At 47.3% G+C, this 23,356-nt stretch overlaps 1 protein-coding gene and 1 long non-coding RNA gene across 2 annotated transcripts in view; both read right to left on the reverse strand.

Annotated features, from left to right (window-relative positions):
- Positions 1-23,356, reverse strand: part of LOC310830292 — a 313,780-nt gene that overhangs the window by 214,707 nt on the left and 75,717 nt on the right. The window lies entirely within an intron of this gene.
- LOC310830194 (proepiregulin-like) lies at positions 1,696-22,693 on the reverse strand. The gene is made up of 5 exons (XM_083709913.1): positions 22,423-22,693; positions 8,269-8,355; positions 7,041-7,164; positions 6,175-6,324; positions 1,696-2,172 (listed from the first exon to the last, which is right to left on the reverse strand). The coding sequence occupies exons 1-5, from the start codon at positions 22,676-22,678 to the stop codon at positions 2,079-2,081; spliced, it is 711 nt and encodes a 236-aa protein (XP_083566039.1). The 5' UTR covers positions 22,679-22,693; the 3' UTR covers positions 1,696-2,078.

Consider the following 23,356-nt stretch of genomic DNA (forward strand, 5'->3'; position numbering starts at 1 on the left):
CTGGAGCACGATTTCTGTTCTCATCCTGAACCAAAGTTCTTAACCTGAGGTACTATTTCTGTGTTAGCGAAGTCTGTAACCTGAAGCGTCTGTAACCTGAAGCGCATGTAACCCGAGGGACCACTGTATTTGATCGCTGTATTAGGGGCCAGGAAGGATTTCTTTTCCTGCAGGAAAAACTGACTGGTCTGCAAGTTTTCGCCTACCTCGTAGCAATTGTCACAGCTTTTGGCAGACAAGGCATTGGGTGGGATCCTGAGCTGACTGGGTACCCCATTAAAGCGGTCCAGAAAGGGGTGTTTCTGTCTGTGTGTCCACATGACAGCTGATGGGTCATAACAAACTTCCCAGTGGCGCCCCTGGTGGGATTGTAAACCTGGTGCATGTCAGGGTCGCCCCCCCTACTTTGGATTTGATATCCGGCTTTATCACTACCCTAAGGGGTGGTGCTGTGGGTTAAACCACAGAGCCTAGGACTTGCCGATCAGAAGGTCGGCAGTTCGAATCCCTGCATAACTGAGTTCAAGATCTGACCTGCGTTGGCCTTCCACCCATATACCATACATGGTCTCTCTTGGAATGAATGAGAACAATTGCAAACCGTGCCCTTTCCTCTATTTCCTAGCAGGTGCAGGATAGACAAGGTATTGCACAGAATTCGCACTAGAAGCCTGCTATGACAGCCCTACCCAGAGAGCAAAGTCTATGAGTTGCATTCCAAGACTGAGCCTTTATGTGACCCAGTCCTGGATTACGTATAAGCTAAACAAGCTATGGGGATGCAGGCGGCGCTGTGGGTTAAACCACAGAGCCTAGGACTTGCCGATCAGAAGGTTGGCGGTTCGAATCCCCCGATGGGGTGAGCTCCCGTTGCTCGGTCCCTGCTCCTGCCAACCTAGCAGTTCGAAAGCACGTCAAAGTGCAAGTAGATAAATAGGTACCACTCCGGTGGGAAGGTAAACGGCGTTTCCGTGTGCTGCTCTGGTTTGCCAGAAGCAGCTTAGTCATGCTGGCCACATGACCCAGAAGCTGTACACCGGCTCCCTCAGCCAATAAAGCGAGATGAGCGCCACAACCCCAGAATCAGCCACAACTGGACCTAATGGTCAGGGGTCCCTTTACCTTTTAAGGAGTCTCAAAGCGGCTAACATTCTCCTTTCCCTTCCTCCCCCACAACAAATACTCTGTGAGGTGAGTGAGGTTGAGAGACTTCAGAGAAGTGTGACCAGCCCAAGGTCACCCAGCAGCTGCATGTGGAGGAGTTGAGATGCGAACCCGGTTCCCCAGATTACAAGACTACCACTCTTAACCACCACACCACACTGCCTCTCAACCAGCTTATCAACCCTCAGCCAAACATACCCAGGGCCTTGGCCAAAGCCTACGCACATCTGTAAGCAATAAAAGTTGTGGTCTATCTCAACCCTGTACCAATGTCCTGAGTCTTATTCCTGACTGGCCCCTTCCAGGCTGTGAGCATCATGCACCTGGGAATGCAAACGCATGCTCTAACATCAAGCTTTGGGCCTTCCTCCTCCTTCATGTAGTTGTGCATTGAAGAGGAAGTTTGGACGTAGGGAGCAAGATGTCTTCTAAGGAAACTTCTCTGCCATTATTGGCTGAGAAAACCAGGCCTGCTTTCAAGGAAGCCCAGAGTTCCCTGAACCAGAGTTTAAGAACCACGGCACGAGTCAGTTAGAATGAATGGAAAGATTTAATCCTCAAACGAGTGTAGAGTTTCTTCAAGCGAACAGGATAGACATGAAAAAAATTCTGTCTTTCCAAAGTGGGTCACATACAAGCAGTGAGAAGATTACATTCTTTTATATATTATATATAAGTATTTACACACAAAGGAACGCAAGACATCATCGCGTTACATTATCAAACATTGCACAGAAATAAGATAAAAAAATACAATACCAATAAAAACATTCATATATATAAAAAAACGGAGTTTTTGACCTGCATGTGTATTTTGATCCGCATCATTTTGAAATTTTGCTTTGGAACATAAATATTATTAATAAAATATTTAATAATAATATTAAATAAATGCCTTCTGGGATTCCCCGGATTCAGACATGAAGCAGCTTATTGTCTTTTTCGGTCTCTGTAGAAACTTCTTTATAGTTACTGCTTGCAGCAAGTCTCCTGCTTTTGTTCTGGTACCTGCGGAGATTAACGGGAAAAGGAGCATCTTTAGAAAGTCAAAATACACTACAGGCAACCTGCTCCACCATGAAGTCCACTGAAATTATTGTTCTTCCAAGGTATCTTCCTTCAAGGCGCATCTGCCCAGTGTCCCAGTCCACTGGCCTTCTGACTTAATATGGAGACACTGGAGCACGCAATATCTGCTACCATTGTTAACACAGATACACAAACACACACACACACACGGGTTTGTCCACACTTCTGCTTGTTCTGTTTGTTTTTTGTTTGTCTCATGCTTCTGAGGCATGGGGTTGAGAGTTATTTTGTTTGCCCTACCACTTTTCCCGGGGAAAGCCCCCTGCTTACCGTTGAATTGGAACAACTGATTGACTTTGTTCTGATCCAGCAGAAAACAGAGGGTTTTCCTGAGGGAAAGTGGCAGGAAGTGTAGATTAGTGCCCTCCCCCCCGAGGCAGATTTCCCAGTAGTGATGTATGGAAGTGAGAGCTGGACCATAAAGAAGGCTGATCACCGAAGAATCAATGCTTTTGAGTTATGGTGCTAGAGGAGACTCTTTAGAGTCCCATGGACTGCAAGAAGATCAAACCTATCCATTCTGAAGAAAATCAGCCCTGAGTGCTCACTGGAAGGACAGATCCTGAAGCTGAGGCTCCAATACTTTGGCCACCTCATGAGAAGAGAAGACTCCATGGAAAGACCCTGATGTTGGGAAAGATGGAGGGCACAAGGAGAAGGGGACAACAGAGGATGAGATGGTTGGACAGTGTTCTTGAATTCCCCATGGACCAGCATGAGTTTGACCAAACTGCAGGAGGCAGTGGAAGACAGGAGTGCCTGGCGTGCTCTGGTCCATGGGGTCATGAAGAGTCGGACACGACTAAACGACTAAACAACAACCCAAGGCAGAGTGGCGCATCTGGGGGCGGGCCGCACTTACAGCACCTCCTTCCTCTGCCAGTGCTCCCTACCTCTGCTTATAGTTATGAAGGTGCATTGCTAGTGTGCAAGGTTTCCTTGGGTGCAATGTTTATATATCTATATCTATATCTATATCTATATCTATATCTATATCTATATCTATATCTATATCTATATCTATATCTATATCTATATCTATATCTATATCTATATCTATATCTATATCTATATCTATATCTATATCTATATCTATATCTATAAAAACAATGCATATATATGCATTCTTCTTAATGGCACCTTTCAAAAATAGAGAGGTGCCAGAAACCAGCAGCCCACATCACAGACACAAAATGTCCAGAAGTCATCTATTAAGTAATGGGCAGCCACAAACCTAAGAGCACCATTCGACTAGCGAGATAAGATCATTTGGACTCCCAAAATCGGGTGGGGAATTCAAATGGAGGAAATGTCATAAACATCCTCAGGGGAATTTTTACTATGGCCGAGTGCTGTTGAAACTCTAGGTATAGAAGTGCCAACTTGTAATTGGTTCCCCGCCCCCTCTTGTTATTTAAACTGACTTTGCTCCAGTGCCTTTAAGGGCCTCTTGACATGCAGAGACTGAGCACTGAACTTTCCCCCATAATCTTATCTACATAACAGGAAAGGTTTCGCCTCCTTAGTTTCTGCAGGTTGCGCTGCTGTTAAAGAGGCAGGACTGACTGTCAGGACTGAGACGAAAACATCAGTTCAAGCGCTCAGCTGGTTATGTTTCAAAAGTGCAGAGATGGGCATATGCCTATTGGTTGTTTTCCCACTAAGAAGAAGAAGAATTTGGATTTGATAACCCGCTTTATATGGCGTTGTGGGTTAAACCATAGAGCCTAGAGCTTGCCGATTAGAAGGTCGGCGGTTCGAATCCCCGCGACAGGGTGAGCTCCTGTTGCTCGGTCCCTGCTCCTGCCAACCTAGCAGTTCGAAAGCACGTCAAAGTGCAAGTAGATAAATAGGTACCGCTCCGGCGGGAAGGTAAACGGCGTTTTCGTGCGCTGCTCTGGTTCGCCAGAAGCGGCTTAGTCATGCCGGCCACATGACCCGGAAGCTGTACGCCGGCTCCCTCGGCCAATAAAGCGAGATGAGCGCCGCAACCCCAGAGTCGGTCACGACTGGACCTAATGGTCAGGGGTCCCTTTACCTTTTTTAAAGGAGTCTCAAAGCGGCTAACATTCTCCTTTCTCTTCCTCCCCCACAACAAACACTCTGTGAGCTGAGTGAGGCTGAGAGACTTCAGAGAAGTGTGACTAGCCCAAGGTCACCCAGCATGTGGAGGAGTGGGGAAGCGAACCCAGTTCACCAGACTACGAGTCCACTGCTCTTAACCACTACACCACACTGGGTAACGGCACATATTACAGAGCAATGAACCCAGCTTTGTCATGATTTGTATACTCCACACAAAGCTACTGTAACTCCCAGCTCCCAAACAAGGGTTGTCGGCATCCGTCTGTCTTGAGAGATGGTGGCTCCGGGGCTGAAGTCAAACCACTGTGTTGGCAGCAGCAAAGTGATCTCCCCAAGGTGTAAGCCTGGGCAGTGTGTCTAGAGGTCCTGGGCTGCCCAGACAACAAGACCTCCCCTCTCAGCCTCATGTGCTCCAAAGGAAAGCAAAGCAATACGTTTGGCACCAGCTTGACTGCAGGAGTTGCTGGAAGGAGGCGTATAAGATACCATCCAAGTGTTTTAGAGACTCCACTCTGCAATTGTTTAGGTTTTACTCCTGAGCCTTTTCTTTTCCTGAAGATATCCCACAAGGCAGTGGATCAGAGTTTTCCTTCTCCTAGATGGGCTGCCTTCCCAGCCCCATCTGTCCCTCCTAAGAAGTGTGCCTATGACAATATACATGTCTGCTGCCTTCACTTTCAAGATATACAATTGAAAGTGTTGGTGCTGACCTTTAAAGCCCTAAACGGCCTCAGTCCAGTATCTCTGAAGGAGCGTCTCCACCCCCATCGTTCTGCCCAGACACTGAGGTCCAGCGCCGAGGGCCTTCTGGCGGTTCCCTCACTGCGAGAAGCCAAGTTACAGGGAACCAGGCAGAGGGCCTTCTCGGTGGTGGCACCCGCCCTGTGGAACACCCTCCCACCAGATGTCAAAGAGAACAACAACTACCAGACTTTTAGACAACATCTGATGGTAGCCCTGTTTAAGGAAGCTTTTAATGTTTGATGCATTACTGTATATTAATATTGTGTTGGAAGCCGCCCAGAGTGGCTGGGGAAACCCAGCCAGATGGGCGGGGTATAAATAATAAATTATTATTATTATTATTATTATTATTATTATTATTATTATTATTTGGTGTTTTTCATCATAGTGTTCCCCCGATACAGGGTTTTCGGATATCTCCGTTGCTGAGCGTTTCGGTTTTCGGACGCCGAAAACCCGGAAGTAAATGCTTCCATTTTCAAACGCGCCTTGGAAGTCAAATGGCTTCCACCACATATATCTGTAGTTTTTCACAATTTGCAGACCGCCCTTTGTGCCTCGGTTTTCAAATGTTTCAGAAGTCAAACGGTCTTATGGAACATATTACGTTTGAAAAGCGAAGTACCACTGTACAGTGCTACCTCGGGTTAAGTACTTAAATCGTTCCGGAGGTCTGTTATTAACCTGAAACTGTTCTTAACCTGAAGCACCTCTTTAGCTAATGGGGCCGCCTGCTGCTGCTGTGCTGTTGGAGCACGATTTCTGTTCTCATCCTGAAGCAAAGTTCTTACCCGAGGTACTATTTCTGGGTTAGTGGAGTCTGTAACCTGAAGCGTATGTAACTTGAAGCGTATGTAACCCGAGGGACCACTGTATTGTGAACCACAACTCTCAGCAGCCCCTCTCCAGCACAGCCAATGGTCAGGAATGATGGGTAATGCAGTCGCAATTGTATCCTCGAAAGATCTCCTGCGAAATGTCTCAAAGGCCCAGCAATTGCGACACAGCCTAGCTCCGAGTACTTTTGTACTCACAGCTCCGGAATGCCTACAACCGAGAAAAAGAGAGCCGGCGAAGCAGAGGGAGGCTTACCATCTGTAGAAGTAGTAGATAACAACTGCAGCGGTGATGACGAAAAACAGAACCAGGAGAATAGTGAGCGCCAGGTATTCATTGCTCAGGGGCTGCTGGCTTGTCAAAGTGGAATGGCCACACCGGTCGCCATAATAACCATCTTCACAGCTGTGGGGCACAGGGAAGAGAAGGAGAGAAATCATATCAGACATGTTGTGTCTTTGGGTTCTCAAAGACAGGTTGCAAGCTGCAGAAGCCCCAGAACAGGAGATGCTACCCTGGTTGTTCCTTGAACCCCACCGGAACTCCGGTTGCTTAAACTGTCACCCGGGTGCATGTTTACACCTGCTTGCACGAAATCCAGTTGAAGCTGGTTTGTGGGTGAAAGGGTGTTAGGGAAACTGATATGCCTTAGAGCATGTTGCGTTTTGTTTAGCAAGAAACAGTAGTCCTAACTGGGACGTTGTGGTCAGTGCTATTTTACTAGAAAGAGAGGTGCCAGAACTCGCTGGAACTCGCCTTGTTCTCTTATACAGCGCTACCTCGGGAGGTCCGTCCTTAACCTGAGGTACCACTTTAGCTAATGGGGCCTCCCGCTGCCACCATGCAATTTCTGTTCTCATCCTGAAGCAAAGTTCTTAACCCGAGGTACTATTTCTGGGTTAGCGGAGTCTGTAACCCGAAGTGTCTGTAACCTGTAATGGAAATGGTGCTTTCCAGCTCCCACAGAACTACAACTCCCAGCATGGCCAGTCGGTCAGGGATGATGGGAATTATAGTCCCACCACCTGGGAAGTCCCAGCTTTCTCAGCCCTGCTCTGAATCAAGTGCTATGCAAAAATCATGTGTTGTTTTATTATCTTATCCTGCAGCATTCCACTTACGTGCACGAAGGTGTACTCAAAGCCACGAGGTACTTGCAGTGCCCATTAATGCAGTAGTTTTTCAAGTCAGAGCCGCAGTCTGTGGTCTTAACTTCAGCGACACGGGGACTGTGCACTGTTCGAACTATAAGAAAGAAAGAAAGAAAGAAAGAAAGAAAGAAAGAAAGAAAGAAAGAAAGAAAGAAAGGTGTCATTTTATTTGACAAAGGGGGATCACTAGTAGCACATCTGCCTTGCAAAGACCCTCCAAGTGTCCCTATTATCCAGGGACAGTCCCAGATTTACAGAAGCCATCCCGGTTCCTGACTAGATTCCAGAATTTCCCACTTTTCCTTAAAAGGTAAAGATATAGGGACCCCTGACCATTAGGTCCAGTCGCGGCCGACTCTGGGGTTGCGGCGCTCATCTCACTTTATTGGCCGAGGGATCCGGCGTACAGCTTCCGGGTCATGTGGCCAGCATGACTAAGCCGCTTCTGGCAAACCAGAGCAGCGCACGGAAACGCCGTTTACCTTTCCGCCGGAGTGGTACCTATTTATCTACTTGCACTTTGACGTGCTTTTGAACTGCTAGGTTGGCACGAGCAGGGATGGAGCAACAGGAGCTCACCCTGTCGCGGAGATTCGAACCACCAACCTTCTGATCGGCAAGCCCTAGGCTCAGTGGTTTAGACCACAGCGCCACCCGTGTCCCACTATCCCTGTCCAGTCAATATAAAGGGACCCCTGACATTAGGTCCAGTCGTGGCCGACTCTGGGGTTGCGGTGCTCATCTCGCTTTATTGGCCGAGGGAGCCAGCGTACAGCTTCCAGGTCATGTGGTCAGCATGACCAAGCCGCTTCTGGCGAACCAGAGCAGCGCCCGGAAACGCTGTTTACCTTCCCGCTGGAGCGGTACCTATTTATCTACTTGCACTTTGACGTGCTTTCAAACTGCTAGGTTGGCAGGAGCAGGGACTGAACAATGCGAGCTCACCCCGTTGCGGGGATTCGAACCGCTGACCTTCTGATCGGCAAGCCCTAGGCTCTGTGGATTAGACCACAGCACTACCTGCGTCCCTCGCTTTTCCTTAGGATGTTCCTATTTCCATCAGGAAAATGTTGGAAGGTACGGAATAGGACGTCCCTATTCCAAACATTCATTTTAGCCAAACCAGCGGAGACAGAAGCCCGCAGGCATTCTGAAAAAGTTTTCGATATTTCATTAAGTGTCAGAGAATCCGACTCACTCAGAACTGTCGTGCAGTTGCCTGTTTCATTCCTTCCGCATAACGGTGTCACAGTTGTCCCAAGAACGGCTTGAAATAGGTGGAAGCCTGAAGAGAAAGAATTTGTCGGGTTGAAACAAAGACACTAGGAGAGGGGTTTCTTGAATCCCCCTCCCGCATTAAAACAACAACAACAAAAGCCATAATTTTACCTTGCAAGTGCTTATGCCATCCTGTTTCAGCTGAAATAGGTGGCATAACTAGATCTTCCTTCAACCGGCCTTTAAAATGCCACCGCTACACCCAACCCTGACTGAGAGCCGATTCACCCCTTGTGTTGCTTGCAGGGCGTGCGTGTAGTGAAAGCGCAAAACAAACATCCCCCAGCCCGTTCCGAGTCCGGCTGAAAACATTTTGCTGCCCGAGGCAGCACGGCAAATGCTCTCCACCACCCACGGTGCAAAATACCCAAGGCTGGCCCAGTTAAAATGCCACAAGCGCTTAAAGATGAGAGTAAAAATACCGTAAAACTGAATACAAATGTAGCTATTTGCTGCCCAATCAGCTGCCTGAGGCGACTCTTTCAACCTAATGGTAGGGCCGGCTCCATCTTTTTTGAGTCAGCACTCAGGAACCTAGAAAGCTATTGGTCCATCTAGCTCAGTGGTGTCCAAACTTGAAGGCCGTGAGGGCTGACCAAAGTTGTTAACTTTTTTTAGGGTTGAAGTTGTTGAGGGTTTTTTTTAGGATTTTACCCCAGGAAATAAACTGACAAAGGCGCCGGGTTAAACCGACTGGTGGGCCAGATTAGGCCCCTGAAACGGACTTTGGACATGCCTGATCTAGTTCATTATCGTCCATACAGACTGGCAACATCTCTCCAACGTTTTAGGCAGGGGCATAGCTGTCAACTTACAGATTTGAAAATAAGCGACCAGTGAAGTTTCACCCTGGGCCAGCAGGGGGATACTGTATATAGTTTTCACTCAGGTCTGTAGATAGTTTTCACTCAGGTCCACGTCAGTTATTTTAGGCGGGAACTCTGGGCTGTTGTTGCTACAATGTTGACAGCCGGCTGCCTATAAAAGCAGGCCGGCTGAGCTGTTTGCAGTCAGTTCTATTCCAGCTTACGAAATAAAGAGCTATTTGGAGAAATCGCTGTGTCGTCGGCTATGTCAACCCACAACTTAACACTGGCGACGAAGGTGGGATTGATGGACATCAGAGCACAGCCAGATGCGGCCAGCCTCTGAACTGAGCTGAATCACTGAGCTGAATCACAGAGCGAAATCACTGAGTGAAAACTATCTACAGACCTGAGTGAAAACTATATACAGTATCCCCCTGCTGGCCCAGGGTGAAACTTCACTACATAACAATAAGGGATTTCAGTCAACCAGCAGCCAAACAAAGCCTCAAGTGGTGGTTCCCACAGTGCAGCAACCCGGCAAAGGGGATGCAGCAAGGAAAACCACCGTCACCTCTCCGCTGGGAAACGCTGAGCAAAGGTGAGTCCCCAGGCAACGCAGCCAATTTGATCAGCACAAAGCATGCAAGCTCCACCCCCCAGTCGTTCTTAGACTCCTTATTGGGTGAGCAACGCAGCCAAGCCACACAGTTGGAGCCTCCCTTCTCCCTGGCCGGCAGGGAGGGAGGGAGAGGAGCTGCTTCCTTTGATACCCGGGAAATTTAAGGGACATCATCAATCCGGGACAGCAGCGGGAAACGGCGCTGGGATAAGGGAGTTTCCCGCCAAATAAGGGACGGTTGACAGCTATGGGCCGGGGACCATTTCCAACCCGAGGATGCCTGGGACCTTCTGTGTGGAAGGTGCAAGTGCTACTACCGAGCTATCACCCTGCCATCAGGATTACCTGGCGTGTGTCCGTTACACCTCCCCAGCAGTTTGCAAACATGCATTTCCATTTCATACTTGTTTGCTGCACATGTGCACAGTTGTTTGGGCATCACTGTCACGTAAAGTGGGACCCACTATTGAAAAACATACTTGACATGTATCATCGTTAATGCTGATTATATATAATGGGACTTTGTGTAGCAGAATATTTTTGATCACAATCATTCCTAGGTTGGGAATACACTTCTTGTTTTTCACATAATTCATACTGGTAACAGGATGGATGGATGGATAGATGATAGATAGATAGATGATAGATGATTGATAGATAGATAGATAGATGATTGATAGATAGATAGATAGATAGATAGATAGATAGATAGATAGATAGATGATAGATAGATGATAGATATAGATAGATAGATAGATAGATAGATAGATATAGATAGATAGATAGATAGAGATAGATAGATAGATAGATAGATAGATAGATAGATAGATAGATAGATAGATGATAGATAGATAGATAGATAGATGATAGATAGATAGATATAGATGATAGATAGATAGATATAGATAGATAGATGATAGATAGATATAGATGGTGGATGGATGGATAGATGATATAGATACAGATAATAATTTTTATTTATACCCTGCCCTCCCCAGCCAAGGTCGGGCTCAGGGCGGCTAACAAGCAATAATAAAAACAAATTGAATGAATACAACTTAAAAACAAGATTAAAATACAACATTAAAATATTGAAACATTAAAATATTAAAATGTAGCCTCATCACAGGATGAGAAAGGAAAAAGAAAAAGGGGGGAAGGAATCAAATTGGCTCTAAGCCTAAGGCCAGGCGGAACAACTCTGTCTTACAGGCCCTGCGGAAAGAAATCAGATCCCACAGGGTCCTGGTCTCATGAGGCAGAGTGTTCCACCAGGCCGGAGCCAGTGTTGAAAAGGCCCTGGCTCTGATTGAAGGTAATCTAACTTCCTTAGGGCCCGGGACCACTAGGGTGTTGCTATATATGGACCTTGAGGCTCTCCGTGGGGCATACCGGGCAAGGCGGTCCCATAGGTACGAGGGACCTAGATAGATAGATAGATAGATAGATAGATGATAGATAGATGTCCTACAGGATACTTCAGCCATGTGAAAGAAAACCTGCCAATTTGCTTATATGAAAGAAAAGTTTTGTTTGCATTCTTAAAGATTATATGAGCTGCACAGTAATTATTATTTTAAACTGTGAGTCAACGCTGGCTTGGTTCAAAAACCATGCAAGACGTAGCAGGGAGATTACACGGAGGCTGAAAAGCGAAGCAGAGGAAGCTGTTAAATGGACAGGGATCTTCCGAGGGAATCCGTGTAATCGCTGGAAACAGTGACTCAGCAGCTGGAATGCTTTTTTGCTGACTCAATGTGAGCCGCCACCCTACAATTGAATGAGATACAGACACCACACAATACCAACAGTGGCTTGTGTGGGAGGCAATTCATTACAGGCACAAGCGAGCGCAGCATGGAGGAATCCTTAGGGGACATAAGGGACGTTCAGGGACGCTGGTGTTGCAGACAGATGTGCTGGTGGAAACGTTTTAGGGTAGAGGGGAAATCCAGGGCACTGCTAGATACCGTATGTGGAAGACAGGCCCTTGGGGCAGATTTGCATATGCTAATTTCCAAATGGTTAGTCTGTGAGAAAAGCAACTAACAAATATGATAAATACTTGTAATAAACAATAATTTATATGTTTTTTTTTAAAAAAAAAATGCAAGTTTTTTTAGGCTGATTTTCAGAGGTGGGAAAACAAATTCTGGTTCTTGCCGTCAGGGCTTAAATTTCTTCTTAGGCCTTAATCTGCCTCAGAACTCTTCTAATGCATAGGATAAAACTATACATTTTCATAATTTGCCTCAGGGTAAGTGGCTGGAGTATCACCAATACCACACCTTGTAGTACCTCAGAGGAAAGAAAGAAAGAAAGAAAGAAAGAAAGAAAGAAAGAAAGAAAGAAAGAAAGAAAGAAAGAATTGAGGCCTAATAATGCTTCTGAGAGAAACCAGGCCAAAGAGTCACACATTCATACATTTAAGAGTGCTTAAATTTCAAGGGTTCCTACTCCCCTCACATTGCTACAATTCTCAGAGTCGTTTAACAATCAATTCCTCTCCATGGGGAACTCTGGGAATTGTAGCTTTGAGAGGGGAATAGGGGCCTCCTAACAATTCACAGCATCCTTGACAAACTGAAACTCCCAGAATTCTTTGGGGGGGAAGCCATGACGGCCTAAAGTGGTGTCATAGTGCTTTAAATGCACAGCATGGAGCGAATGTGGCCACAGAAACTGAAGCTCATCTTGCTCGAACGACAAGTTCCTTCCTTGGGCAATTGCAACCAGGCAAGCAAGCAGTAAATGAAAACGGCCAACTCCAAGGGGTGCTTGCTGCGAAGATATTGCCGTAACCCCCCCCCCCCCACACACACAATTCCTGGCTCCAAAACAGAGCCATCTTCCTAATCGCCAACTCCTTCTCCTGTACAGATAAAGTTATATGTGTTGCAGAACAGAAGCAACAAACTGTTCCTTTAATCAATTAACCATTGGGGAGTTTCACATGCTCTCGAGTGCCTCTCAAACAGATTAGCCCAAGAACCGAAGAAGGTGGGGCGCTGTTTGCATTAATACGGCTGCCTGGGTCATTAAACAAATACTGTTATCTTCTCTTTCACAGGCGAGATGCTGCCTATTTCATATTGCCTTACTGGAATGCTAGGGTTATTGTCATTGCCGGGCTGGTGGAATGTTAGTGCGCAATGCACATTCCTGCTTTACAGGAAAGTTAGCATTGCTCTCCGTCGCAAGCCGCCTGCCCCAGAATGCAAGCCCGGTTCCTCACAGGTAGCTCGATGAAGGGAAAATATGCACCTCAAAAAGGATGGATTTTCCACTCTTGTCAAGATCCGGTGACACTCAAAGCCAAGTCTTTGGACAGAGGTTGCACGAAAAGGGCCAATGTTCTGGCTGGCTTAGTTCAAACCAGTGTGTGACATAGCTGTCAACTTACAGATTTGAAAATAAGGGGCCAGCAGCCTCGAAAATAAGGGATCAGCAGCCAAAATTTTAGTCAACCAGCAGCCAAACGAAGCCCCAAGCGGTGGTTCCCACCATGCAGCAACCCGGCAAAGGGGATGCAGCAAGGAAAACCACCGTCACCTCTCCGCTGGGAAGCGCTGAGCAAAGGCGAGTCCCCAGGCAACGCTGCCGATTTGATCGGCACAAGGCATGCAAACTCCACCCCCCAGTCGTTCTTAGACTCCTTATTGGGTGAGCAACGCAGCCAAGCAACACAGTTGGAGCATCCCTCCTCCCTGGCTGGCAGGGAGGGAGAGGAGCTGCTTCCTTTGAAACCCGGGAAATTTAAGGAACATCATCAATAGGGGACAGCTGTGGGACAGGGCGCTGGGATAAGGGCTTTCCCACCAAATAAGGGACGGTTGACAGCTATGGTGTGAGATTGGGCCTCATCCCATTCGCACTGCCTGCTTTCTTCAGGATCGCTAGATGACAGCAATCACCTCTCTACGCTACTCTTAAATCAGAGATGGGGAAACATATGGCTCTCCATTTGTTGTTGGACTCTTGAATTCCCATCAGCCCTAGCCAGCGTCCCCAATAGTCAGGGATCATGGGGGTCCAGCAACATTGGTTCCCTCCCACTGTCCTAAATAAACTGGAGCTTTCACAATATCTAGACCTGGCGTGCAATGTCACTCTGTTGCCTTTGTTCATAGTGCCCCCAATTTTTGGATCTTACCCCATTGCTTTCTCTGCCCCTTTGTTCAGCCCTCATCTCTCCATTTTTTATTCCTTTATATCTGAAGGAGCGTCTCCACCCCCATCGTTCTGCCCGGACACTGAGGTCCAGCACCGAGGGCCTTCTGGCGGCTCCCTCACTACAAGAAGCCAAGTTACAGGGAGCCAGGCAGAGGGCCTTCTCAGTAGTGGCACCCACCCTGTGAAACGCCCTCCCATCAGATGTCAAAGAGAAAAACAACTACCAGACTTTTAGAAGACATCTGAAGGCAGCCCTGTTTAGGGAAGCTTTTAATGTTTGATGTATTGCGGTATTTTAATATTTTGTTGGAAGCTGCCCAGAGTGTCTGGGGAAGCCCAGCCAGATGGGCAGGGTATAAATAATAAATATATTATTATTATTATTATTATTATTATTATTATTATTATAGCTTTTGAGAGCTCCTCTCAACCAGATTTCCCTCCTTAACCAGCCACAAAAAGTGGGTCTCAACAAATGACTTTTCCTTCCCTCAGTGAAGTTGCATGAAGACGACAGCTCTCCAAACGCTTTTGTTCACTGAGAAGTTGGGGTGTTTGCGGGCAACACACCAGCTCAAATACTCAGCAAACAAGGCTGCATTGTGTCACTAGGCTAATGAAAGAACAGAGACTCTTATGCTAACAGCCTCCCATACACAACTTTCTTTGGACAGCGTGAGAGAGTGTTCCCTTGTGACTAAGCACCGGGTACGTTTTCAAGTAGTAAATGTGACCACAGAAGCCCATAATGGGTTGGATCCATGACCGGTTTCATTTTAACAACATTTATATACTGCTTGATCATAAGAAAACCTTTCGGAGGTTTACAAGGGGTGATGACCAAGACTGATTACCTACCACTGGGGATAGGTGAATTGGAGAGTTTCATGTGTTGAGTGCCAATGGAACTGTAGACAAATAGAGTCAGATAGAAGCATAAGGGAAGACTTGGCATGCTTTGAGGAACCCCAAAGCTTGCAGAAAAATAAAAATAAAACCGTTTTGGGGGGAAGTCCCTAAGGGGGCACTCACCACTCCTCCTATTTTGACTCAAGAAAATCACTATTTTGACTCAAGAAAATTTATAGTTCAAATCGGGGGAAATAAATAAATGGACAAAAGTACAAAGATTCACAAAATGCTTAGGGGTATGCGTACCCCCAGAAAAAAGCACTGCTTATTACTATTTACTCATGTTTGTGTGTGCACACACATGTGCACAAGCAATATTTGTAAATGTAAATTTAAATTTTACTCAAACACATTTGAACCATGACAGTAAAACTACTCTGGAGCAAGTGGCTGTCGAACTGTTGCCTCCATCACATAATCATTCCATTTATTTGTTCCATCCACATCCTTCCCCTCCTCCTAAAGCAACCCAGTTCAGGAAGCAATAAAACAGTAAAAAAACACCTGAAAAACAGTTCCAATAAGGGTGCAGACTGGGAAAGATTATCTACCCAAAAGGCTTGTTGAAAGAGGACGTTCTTCAAACTACGGAGACGGCACTTGAGGCTGAGCATGCAGGACGTTAGCCATGATCCTTAGGTAGCCTATGACGTCTTGAGAAATACTGCTGTTCGATGCTTATCCGCGCCGAAACCAACTTCCATCCAATTCGAAAATGGAAGCTGAAGTGTGGCCATTTCAGAGAGCCATTGCACGCATGGCAGCCTTGTTGAATTTGAGTTTGACGCAGGGGAACGTGCATTGGGCGAAGACACCTGTGGCCTTCTGTGGTGCGACGATGCACAGCAGGGGAAACGGACCTTGCCGCATTTCAACCCACAAATGTGTACATAGCCTTAGAAAAGAACGTAAGCGGGTGCATTGCTCCTTCTTTCCTTTCTGCTCCCAACATAGCTGTCAACCGTCCCTTATTTGGTGGGAAAGTCCCTTATCCCAGCGTCGTGTCCCACTGCTGTCCCTTATTGATGATGTCCCTTAAATTTCCCAAGTTTCAAAGGAAGCAGCTCCTCTCCCCCCCTCCCTGCCGGTCAGGGAAGAGGGAGGCTCCAGCTGTGTTGCTTGGCTGTGCTGCTCACCCAGTAAGGAATCTAAGAATGACTGGGGGGTGGAGCTTGCATGCCTTGTGCTGATCAAATCGGCCGCGTTGCTTGGGGACTCGCCTTTGCTCAGCGCTTCCCAGCGGAGAGGTGACGGTGGTTTTCCTTGCTGCATTCCCTTTGCTGGGTTGCTGCACTGTGGGAACCACCGCCTGAGGCTTCGTTTGGCTGCTGGCTGGGCTTTCTGCCTTTGGCTCAGAGGGGCTCAGAAGTTGAACATACCTGTGCTTGGAAAATCCCTTATTTTGACTGCTGATCCCTTATTTTCAAGGCTGCTGGTCCCTTATTTTCAAATCTGTAAGCTGACAGCTATGGCTCCAACAACTGACGCTGTCATGTTTACACTTGCAAAGAATTGTTCCAGGGTTGGCCAATGTGGTGCCCATGGGCACACAGGTGCCCACAGAGGACTTCCACTGGATCCACATCCCCACCACGTCTTTAGGTTTTAGGCTTGAAGAAAGCATTCTCTCATAGCCAACTGAATAGACGTTGGTGCGTGCTTGGTTGTGGGGTGTGTTAGTTTCTCTAGTTCGCAAAGGTTGGAGACCCCTGCATCCCTCTCCTTGGCTGAAGCTTCTGAATGGGTTAAGAAAAAGCATGGCAGCTGAAGTTGTTTGGCAACAGAAGCCAGGAAATAGGATTTAATAGGCCAGAGGCTCACCCACTCTTTGCCAAGAGAGCTTGTTGCATGAGAATGATACACCAAGCGTGGCAGCCCACATTTTATGTATTTACCGTATTTTTCGCTCTATAAGACGCACCAGACCATAAGACGCACCTAGTTTTTGGAGGAGGAAAACAAGAAAAAAAAGATTCTGAATCTCAGAAGCCGGAACAGCAAGAGGGATCGCTGCGCAGTGAAAGCAGCAATCCCTCTTGCTGTTCTGGCTTCTGGGATAGGTGCGCAGCCTGCATTCGCTCCAAAACACACACACACATCTCCCCTTACTTTTTAGGAGGGAAAAGGTGAGTCTTATAGAGCAAAAAATACAGTACTTATTTATATCCTGGCTTTCCTTCAAGGAGCTTGAGATGACAAACTTGGTTCTCCCTCTCCCCATTTTCTCTTCACAACAATCCTGTGAGGTAGGTCAGGCTGAGAGGCCTTGACTGGCCCAGTGAGGTTACCCGGGAAGTTTAATGGCTGAGTGGGGACACCCTTGTATTTCCCTCCTTCCTGTACAGTGGTACCTCAGGTTACATACACTTCAGGTTACATACGCTTCAGGTTACGGACTCCACTGACCCGGAAATATTACCTCAGGTTAAGAACTTTGCTTCAGGATGAGAACAGAAATCGGGCTCCGGCGGCGTGGCAGCAGCAGGAGGCCCCATTAGCTAAAGTGGTGCTTCAGGTTAAGAACAGTTTCAGGTTAAGTACAGACCTCCAGAACGAATTAAGTACTTAACCTGAGGTACCACTGTATATATTTCATGTGTCGGCTCAGAGATTTGCTGTGCAATGGCTAAAACGCAGGGCGGCGGAGAATTAACTGGCCAGGCATTAAAAAAAAACAAAAAAGGGAAAGGAAAAAAAAAACAGAAACTGAGCAGCTCCTGTTGAAATGGACTTGGCAGATGAAGAAACACCTGCCCTGTAATTAGGAGGCGCAACCGAGTGGCTGAGTTTCCTTGAGAAAAGCTCAGAATCACTAGGCAGAGGGTGGCTGGCAGTGCAACTCTGGGCAACACCTGAGCCACCAAACAACTCAATTAACAAATCCCCTGCCAAAAACAAAATGACAACAAACAAAAAAAACCAAAGAGGGAAGAGGTGTAGGCCTACCTATGAAATTTCTGTTCCTGACACATCACCACAACATCCAGCAGAACCGCAACTTCCCCAGCTGAGGTGACACCGAACATTTTGCCAGGTTGCAAAATCGGCTCTGAGCTTCTCTAGTGACGGACCGCGCAATCCCAGGGCATGATAAATCTGTTAGCTTTGCAGGTGCTCCCGGCAAATGTCAGAAACACCTTCATGCCACGGCTTGTTCGCAGCATTCTAGCACGGCCAAGAGCTGGCTATTCAAGGAGAGGCTGGCTCGGTTATTTATTTATTTTTAATGTCTTTATTGGGTTTTTCAAATTACAATTTTACAGAGAGATATCAAACATAAATTGTAAAAACGAGGTTCTGAGGAATCTCCTGGATTTCCATCCTCCCCTTTGTGGGTCCTGTTATGTATCATTTCCTTCGGCATCATTTATGATAGTCCAAATCTTTTACATCTCCATTGCACCCAGAATTCACCCTTAAAGCGATATTCCAATCCTACTCACAGTTTTCACTGTTTACAATGGTCTTTAAGCTAAGTTATAAATTTCCCCCCATTCCTTATTAACATTTTGGTCTTCCTGAGGCTGGCTTGGTTATCGATGGACATTAAAAGGGCAGGGAGTAGGCAGGTTTGAACCACGCCACGATGGGAACCCTGAGCGCATCGCTTCCTTTTCTCCCATATGAGATACAGTGAAACCTCGGGTTATAGACGCTTCAGGTTACATAAGTTTCAGGTTACAGACTCCGCTAACCCAGAAATATTACCTCGGGTTAAGAACTTTGCTTCAGGATGAGAACAGAAATCGTGCTCCGGCGGCGTAGCAGCAGCAGCAGGAGGCCCCATAAGCTAATGTGCTGCTTCAGGTTAAGAACAGTTTCAGGTTAAGAACGGACCTCCAGAACAAATTAAGTACTGTATTTTTCGCTCTATAAGACGCATCAGACCACAAGACGCACCTAGTTTTTGGAGGAGGAAAACAAGAAAAAAATATTCTGAATCTCAGAAGCCAGAACAGCAAGAGGGATCGCTGCGCAGTGAAAGCAGCAATCCCTCTTGCTGTTCTGGCTTCTGGGATAGGTGCGCAGCCTGCATTCACTCCATAAGACGCACACACATTTCCCCTTACTTTTTAGGAGGGGAAAAGTGAGTCTTCTAGAGCAAAAAATACGGTACTTAACCCGAGGTACCACTGTAATGGTTGACATTCACCCCTATGGAGAAAAGGGGAGCGAGGGAGAATCAGTGCCATTTGCCACGGTGATGGAAAACCCGCCTTGCACCATAAGCAGGTCACAATGTGCCTTACTGGTCCCCGCTTAGAGAAATCCCACTAAGGCAGGGGTACCTGTCTGGAAACCAAGGGCACAGGCAGTTTCTGCATCTCCCATGGGTCCTTACAACAGATAAGTCCCACCTTCCTGCTTGCACCACCCCTCATAAGTACAGGCACATTGCTAATCAGAGCTAACGACTATGGGCATGATCCGGCAGAAAGTTCTCTTGCACCACACACCCCTTTGGAATAAATGGGCACCGACCAAGGAATCGCATGTATTAAGTAGGAATTCACGTGCATCAGTGCTTCGCCAAACAGGTAGGCCACACAGCGGCTCCTGCAAGTATAGACAGATCTGGGAATTGGAATGCATGAACGTTCAGCCAAGAGAGAATTCGATCTTCTACACTCCATCAAACTTCCCCAAGAGCAGAACACCAAACTTTCAGAGAACGTGAATTGCATTGCAGGATTCAGATATATGAGGCAGACTCCAAACCCCCACCCCTTTGCCCTCCCCCTTTGCTTTATTTATTACCGGAATAATAAAGTTCAGGAGTCAGTTCAGCCTCACAACTTGCTGGGTGTAATTTAAGACTGGGTCATATATACAGGCAACTCTGCTTTTGTGCGGGGGTTGTGATCCGGGCCATTGCATGCTTGCGTGAAATCAGAAACCCATTGAAAAAGCTTGCAGACACCTCTGTCCATCGCCAGCCATCGTTCTGCCCTTGTAGTGATGTTTCAGTGACATCTTTATGTTGTTTCCGGGTCACTTCCAGGTTCTGCATTCACTGTGCGCATGTGCGTGCATCTCGCTCGCCCCTAAAACAGGAGTTGTCTGTGTGTATGCATATTAGTATTTGAGTTTGATTTTCTTTTGCATGGTTATTTAGCCTTTCACCCCTACATCTGTGGAGTTGGTTTTTGTTTTATTTCTTATTTTATCTATTAAATGCATTTGCAGTCCTTCATTCAAAGATCTCAGGGCTGTTCACAGCATAAAAAATACAAGGGGAAAACACAAACCAAAATAATAAAAACCAAACCGAAGAAACGTTGCTGTCAAATGAACTTTTGGGTTTTTTCTTCTTTTTGCAAATGCATGGCTTTCAAAGTACGTTTTAACGCTCTATAAACGCCTATTTCCCTAAAGTGTGCATGCGCACGAAAGCTCATACCAATAACTAACTTAGTTGGTTTCTAAGGTGCTACTGGAAGGAATTTATTATTATTATTATTTTGTTTTGTTTCGACTACGGCAGACCAACACGGCTACCTACCTGTAACTAAATCTAACCAATTAAACATGCTAACCTGTGTCTTTCTGCTCACAAAGATTAACGCCGCTGTCAAAGATTAACACCACAGCAATCGTGACAAAGCAACCAAAGGTCTTCTACCTTTGGACCAAAAAATGATCGAGCCTATGACATCGGTGTGATCTCAGCAAGTCAGATATTTAGAGTAGAAGCTGTGCAGCAAAGAACATTTGTTGGAACAGGAATGTCACCTTTGTCCAACTGTAAGGAACCAGTGACTTGACCCCTGATCAATTGGCACCCTGGATTTCTCTCTCCTGGGTGGCCTGGCAGCAAGGTTCTGTCCCCACTGTCCTCTTTAAATCAGCTACCTCTTCCTCGCTTCTGGGGCAGACCCACTGGGAATATTCTAGCAACAGGCTGAAATCCCTGTGCACACTTTGGGAGATTAGTCTTGTTGAAGGCAGTGGGATTTTGGAGTAAGCACACTTAGAGGGTTAGGGATTTCTCTTAACAGTCTTTAGTACTGTTAGCGAGTGGGTTGTTTGTCCAGTTAAGCCAGGTTCGCCCCACCTTGGATGGTGTCACGACTCAAGGATGAGGTTTGCAGCTAGCAGGTCTCTTTGGCCCAAGCATATTGCCACTTGGAGCTGTGGCTGACACAACCTGCCATCTCCAGGTTGGATTCCTGCCGTGCATTGTATGTGGGGCTGCCTTCGAAAACAGTCCCCTCAAACCCCCCCATGGAAACGAAGAGCAGCTGCAGGAGAACGTTGCTGTGCCATAACACAACAGTCATCGTGATAAAGCACAAGGGGGGGGGACTTTTTTCTGTCTGGAGGGCCGCAATCCCTTCAGAACAATCTCCCGAGGGCCACTCGCCAGTGGCGGGCAAAAGCGAGTTGAGCAATCACAGAAAGTTTCCCCTTGGGAATTGTAGGCAAACTTCGACACACACACAATCCTCTCTGTTCTCCATACGGATGAGCTAGAGGCATCGCCAAAGTTCAAGGACATGGTCCAGTCAGGCAGAAATGTTTGGAGGTGTGAAGCTGAGGCCAGCGAGGGTGTGTGTGACCTGGGGAGAGTTTCAAGGGCCAAATAGAAAGGCACAGAGGGCCGCATTAATTCTGTCCTGTAATTCTGACCTGCCAGATTCTACTGTGTCCTCATCCACCTCACCCTTTATTCCCATGGGACTTGGGGGAGGGGGGAGTCCTACAGTGGATTGCAATTGTTCTGTTGTTCTGTTGGAGCTGCAGGGATACCAACTTGAATAAAATATTCAAGGCGCCCAGGTAAACTCAGCCCCACATAACTGATCACAAGACACAGCAAACACACACACCATTTGAATGGCAATGCCCATCATCTGAGGGGAAAGGCAGGGACTCCCTCAAATATTTTAGGGGTGTGTGTGAAGGGACCTTGGCCCCTAGGAATTGCCAAGCTGTGAGTTTCCCATGCTACCTGCTACAGAATTAAAACACAAGCACTGCAGGATCAGGCCGGGGGCGCATCCTGCTTTCACAGCCGCCAGACAGATTTCCATTGAGAAGAATCTGCATTTTTCTTTAGCCAACCACTCTTGGATTTGTAAGATATGCAACCTGTCAGACGCACACCCCAATAATTCCGGTCCAAGTAGCAACACAGCTTGCCAATTTTATTTTGTCGGGACTTGTGAGCCATGGAAAAAGGACCTCAGGTAGAAAGTCATCAGCAAAAACGTCTTTCTCTCTCCCCAACTCCCTTCCAGCCCGCCCTCCAATGCGCTCTTTCGCCGCGATGAGAGAACAGCTTTCACCCCACCCCAGCTGTCAAACCCCGACGCGGAAAAGCTAGGGCTTCCTCCTGCAAGCCGTCGAGAAAGCCAGCAGAGACGCGCAGCTCTCCGGCTGAGCTCCCTTTCCACGCCGAGCCCGTCTGGGAAGCTGGGAGAAAACCCGACGGCAGAGCCAGATCTCCTCCGACGGCGCGTCCCTTTTGGAAGGAAGGAGCCGCCATCCTGCATTCTCCCTCTCTCTGCTGGACGGCGCAGCTTTGGAGCCAAACCAGGTCGGGAGCGCACAGACTTACCCAAAAGCAGAAGGGCGCCTTCGACGGTTTGGGAGCTGCAGCTGCTTGCCATCCTGCCGGAGCCTGTGCGTAGCGGGTTGCCGTCGGAAGGTGAAGGATGCGCGGGCGGCTGGGTCGTACAGGCAGGTGGCGCGGAGCTGCTGCGACCGTCCGAAGAGAGACCTCGCCTCCTTTCCTCCCGGCAGGCGTTCCCTCGGGTTTTTATACCTTTCCCCAGTGGGTGCGGACGCGCAGCGGAAGCTGGCCCGAGGCTCATTGCCTCTGAAATTTCCCCGGTGATGAAATCGGAGGCCGGAGGTGGGGGAGCCTCCGTCGCCTACCTGCCTACCGCGTCTTTCTCGCCACCTGCCAGGGCGCAGCGGACAGAGAATTACGCGCGGCGCTGGGCGCGTTTGCTTCCAGAGGGAGGTTCTTAGGCGCGCGGGGAGCCGCGAGAAGGAAGCAAAAACCTCCGCGGTAAAGCTTGCTGGACGGAAGTCGCTCCCGTTCTGCAGAACTACCCTTCTTTTTCCCCCTCAGAAATTTGATTTTACAAATATGAATTAATAACCATACTGAATATGTCCATGTAGAGAGATTACTCTGAATCTCCCTCCCAACTTCCTCCCATCCCCTCCATGGGTCCTGTTGTCAACATTTCCAACTGCATATTATTTCGTAATCTATATTTTATGTCTCTCCATATTGTCCATAGTATTTGTTACATTGCAAGTGAGATTAAAATCCTGCTAATGTTCTCATTGGACCATAAAGAAGGCTGATCGCCGGAGAATGGATGCTTTTGAATTATGGTGCTGGAGGAGACTCTTGAGAGTCCCATGGACTGCAAGAAGATCAAACCTATCCATTCTTAAGGAAATCAGCCCTGAGTGTTCACTGAAATGACAGATCCTGAAGCTGAGGCTCCAATACTTTGGCCACCTCATGAGAAGAG

The sequence above is a fragment of the Podarcis gaigeae genome, assembly GCF_964106915.1.
Source record: "Podarcis gaigeae genome assembly, chromosome: 13".
Classification (NCBI taxonomy): domain Eukaryota; kingdom Metazoa; phylum Chordata; class Lepidosauria; order Squamata; family Lacertidae; genus Podarcis; species Podarcis gaigeae.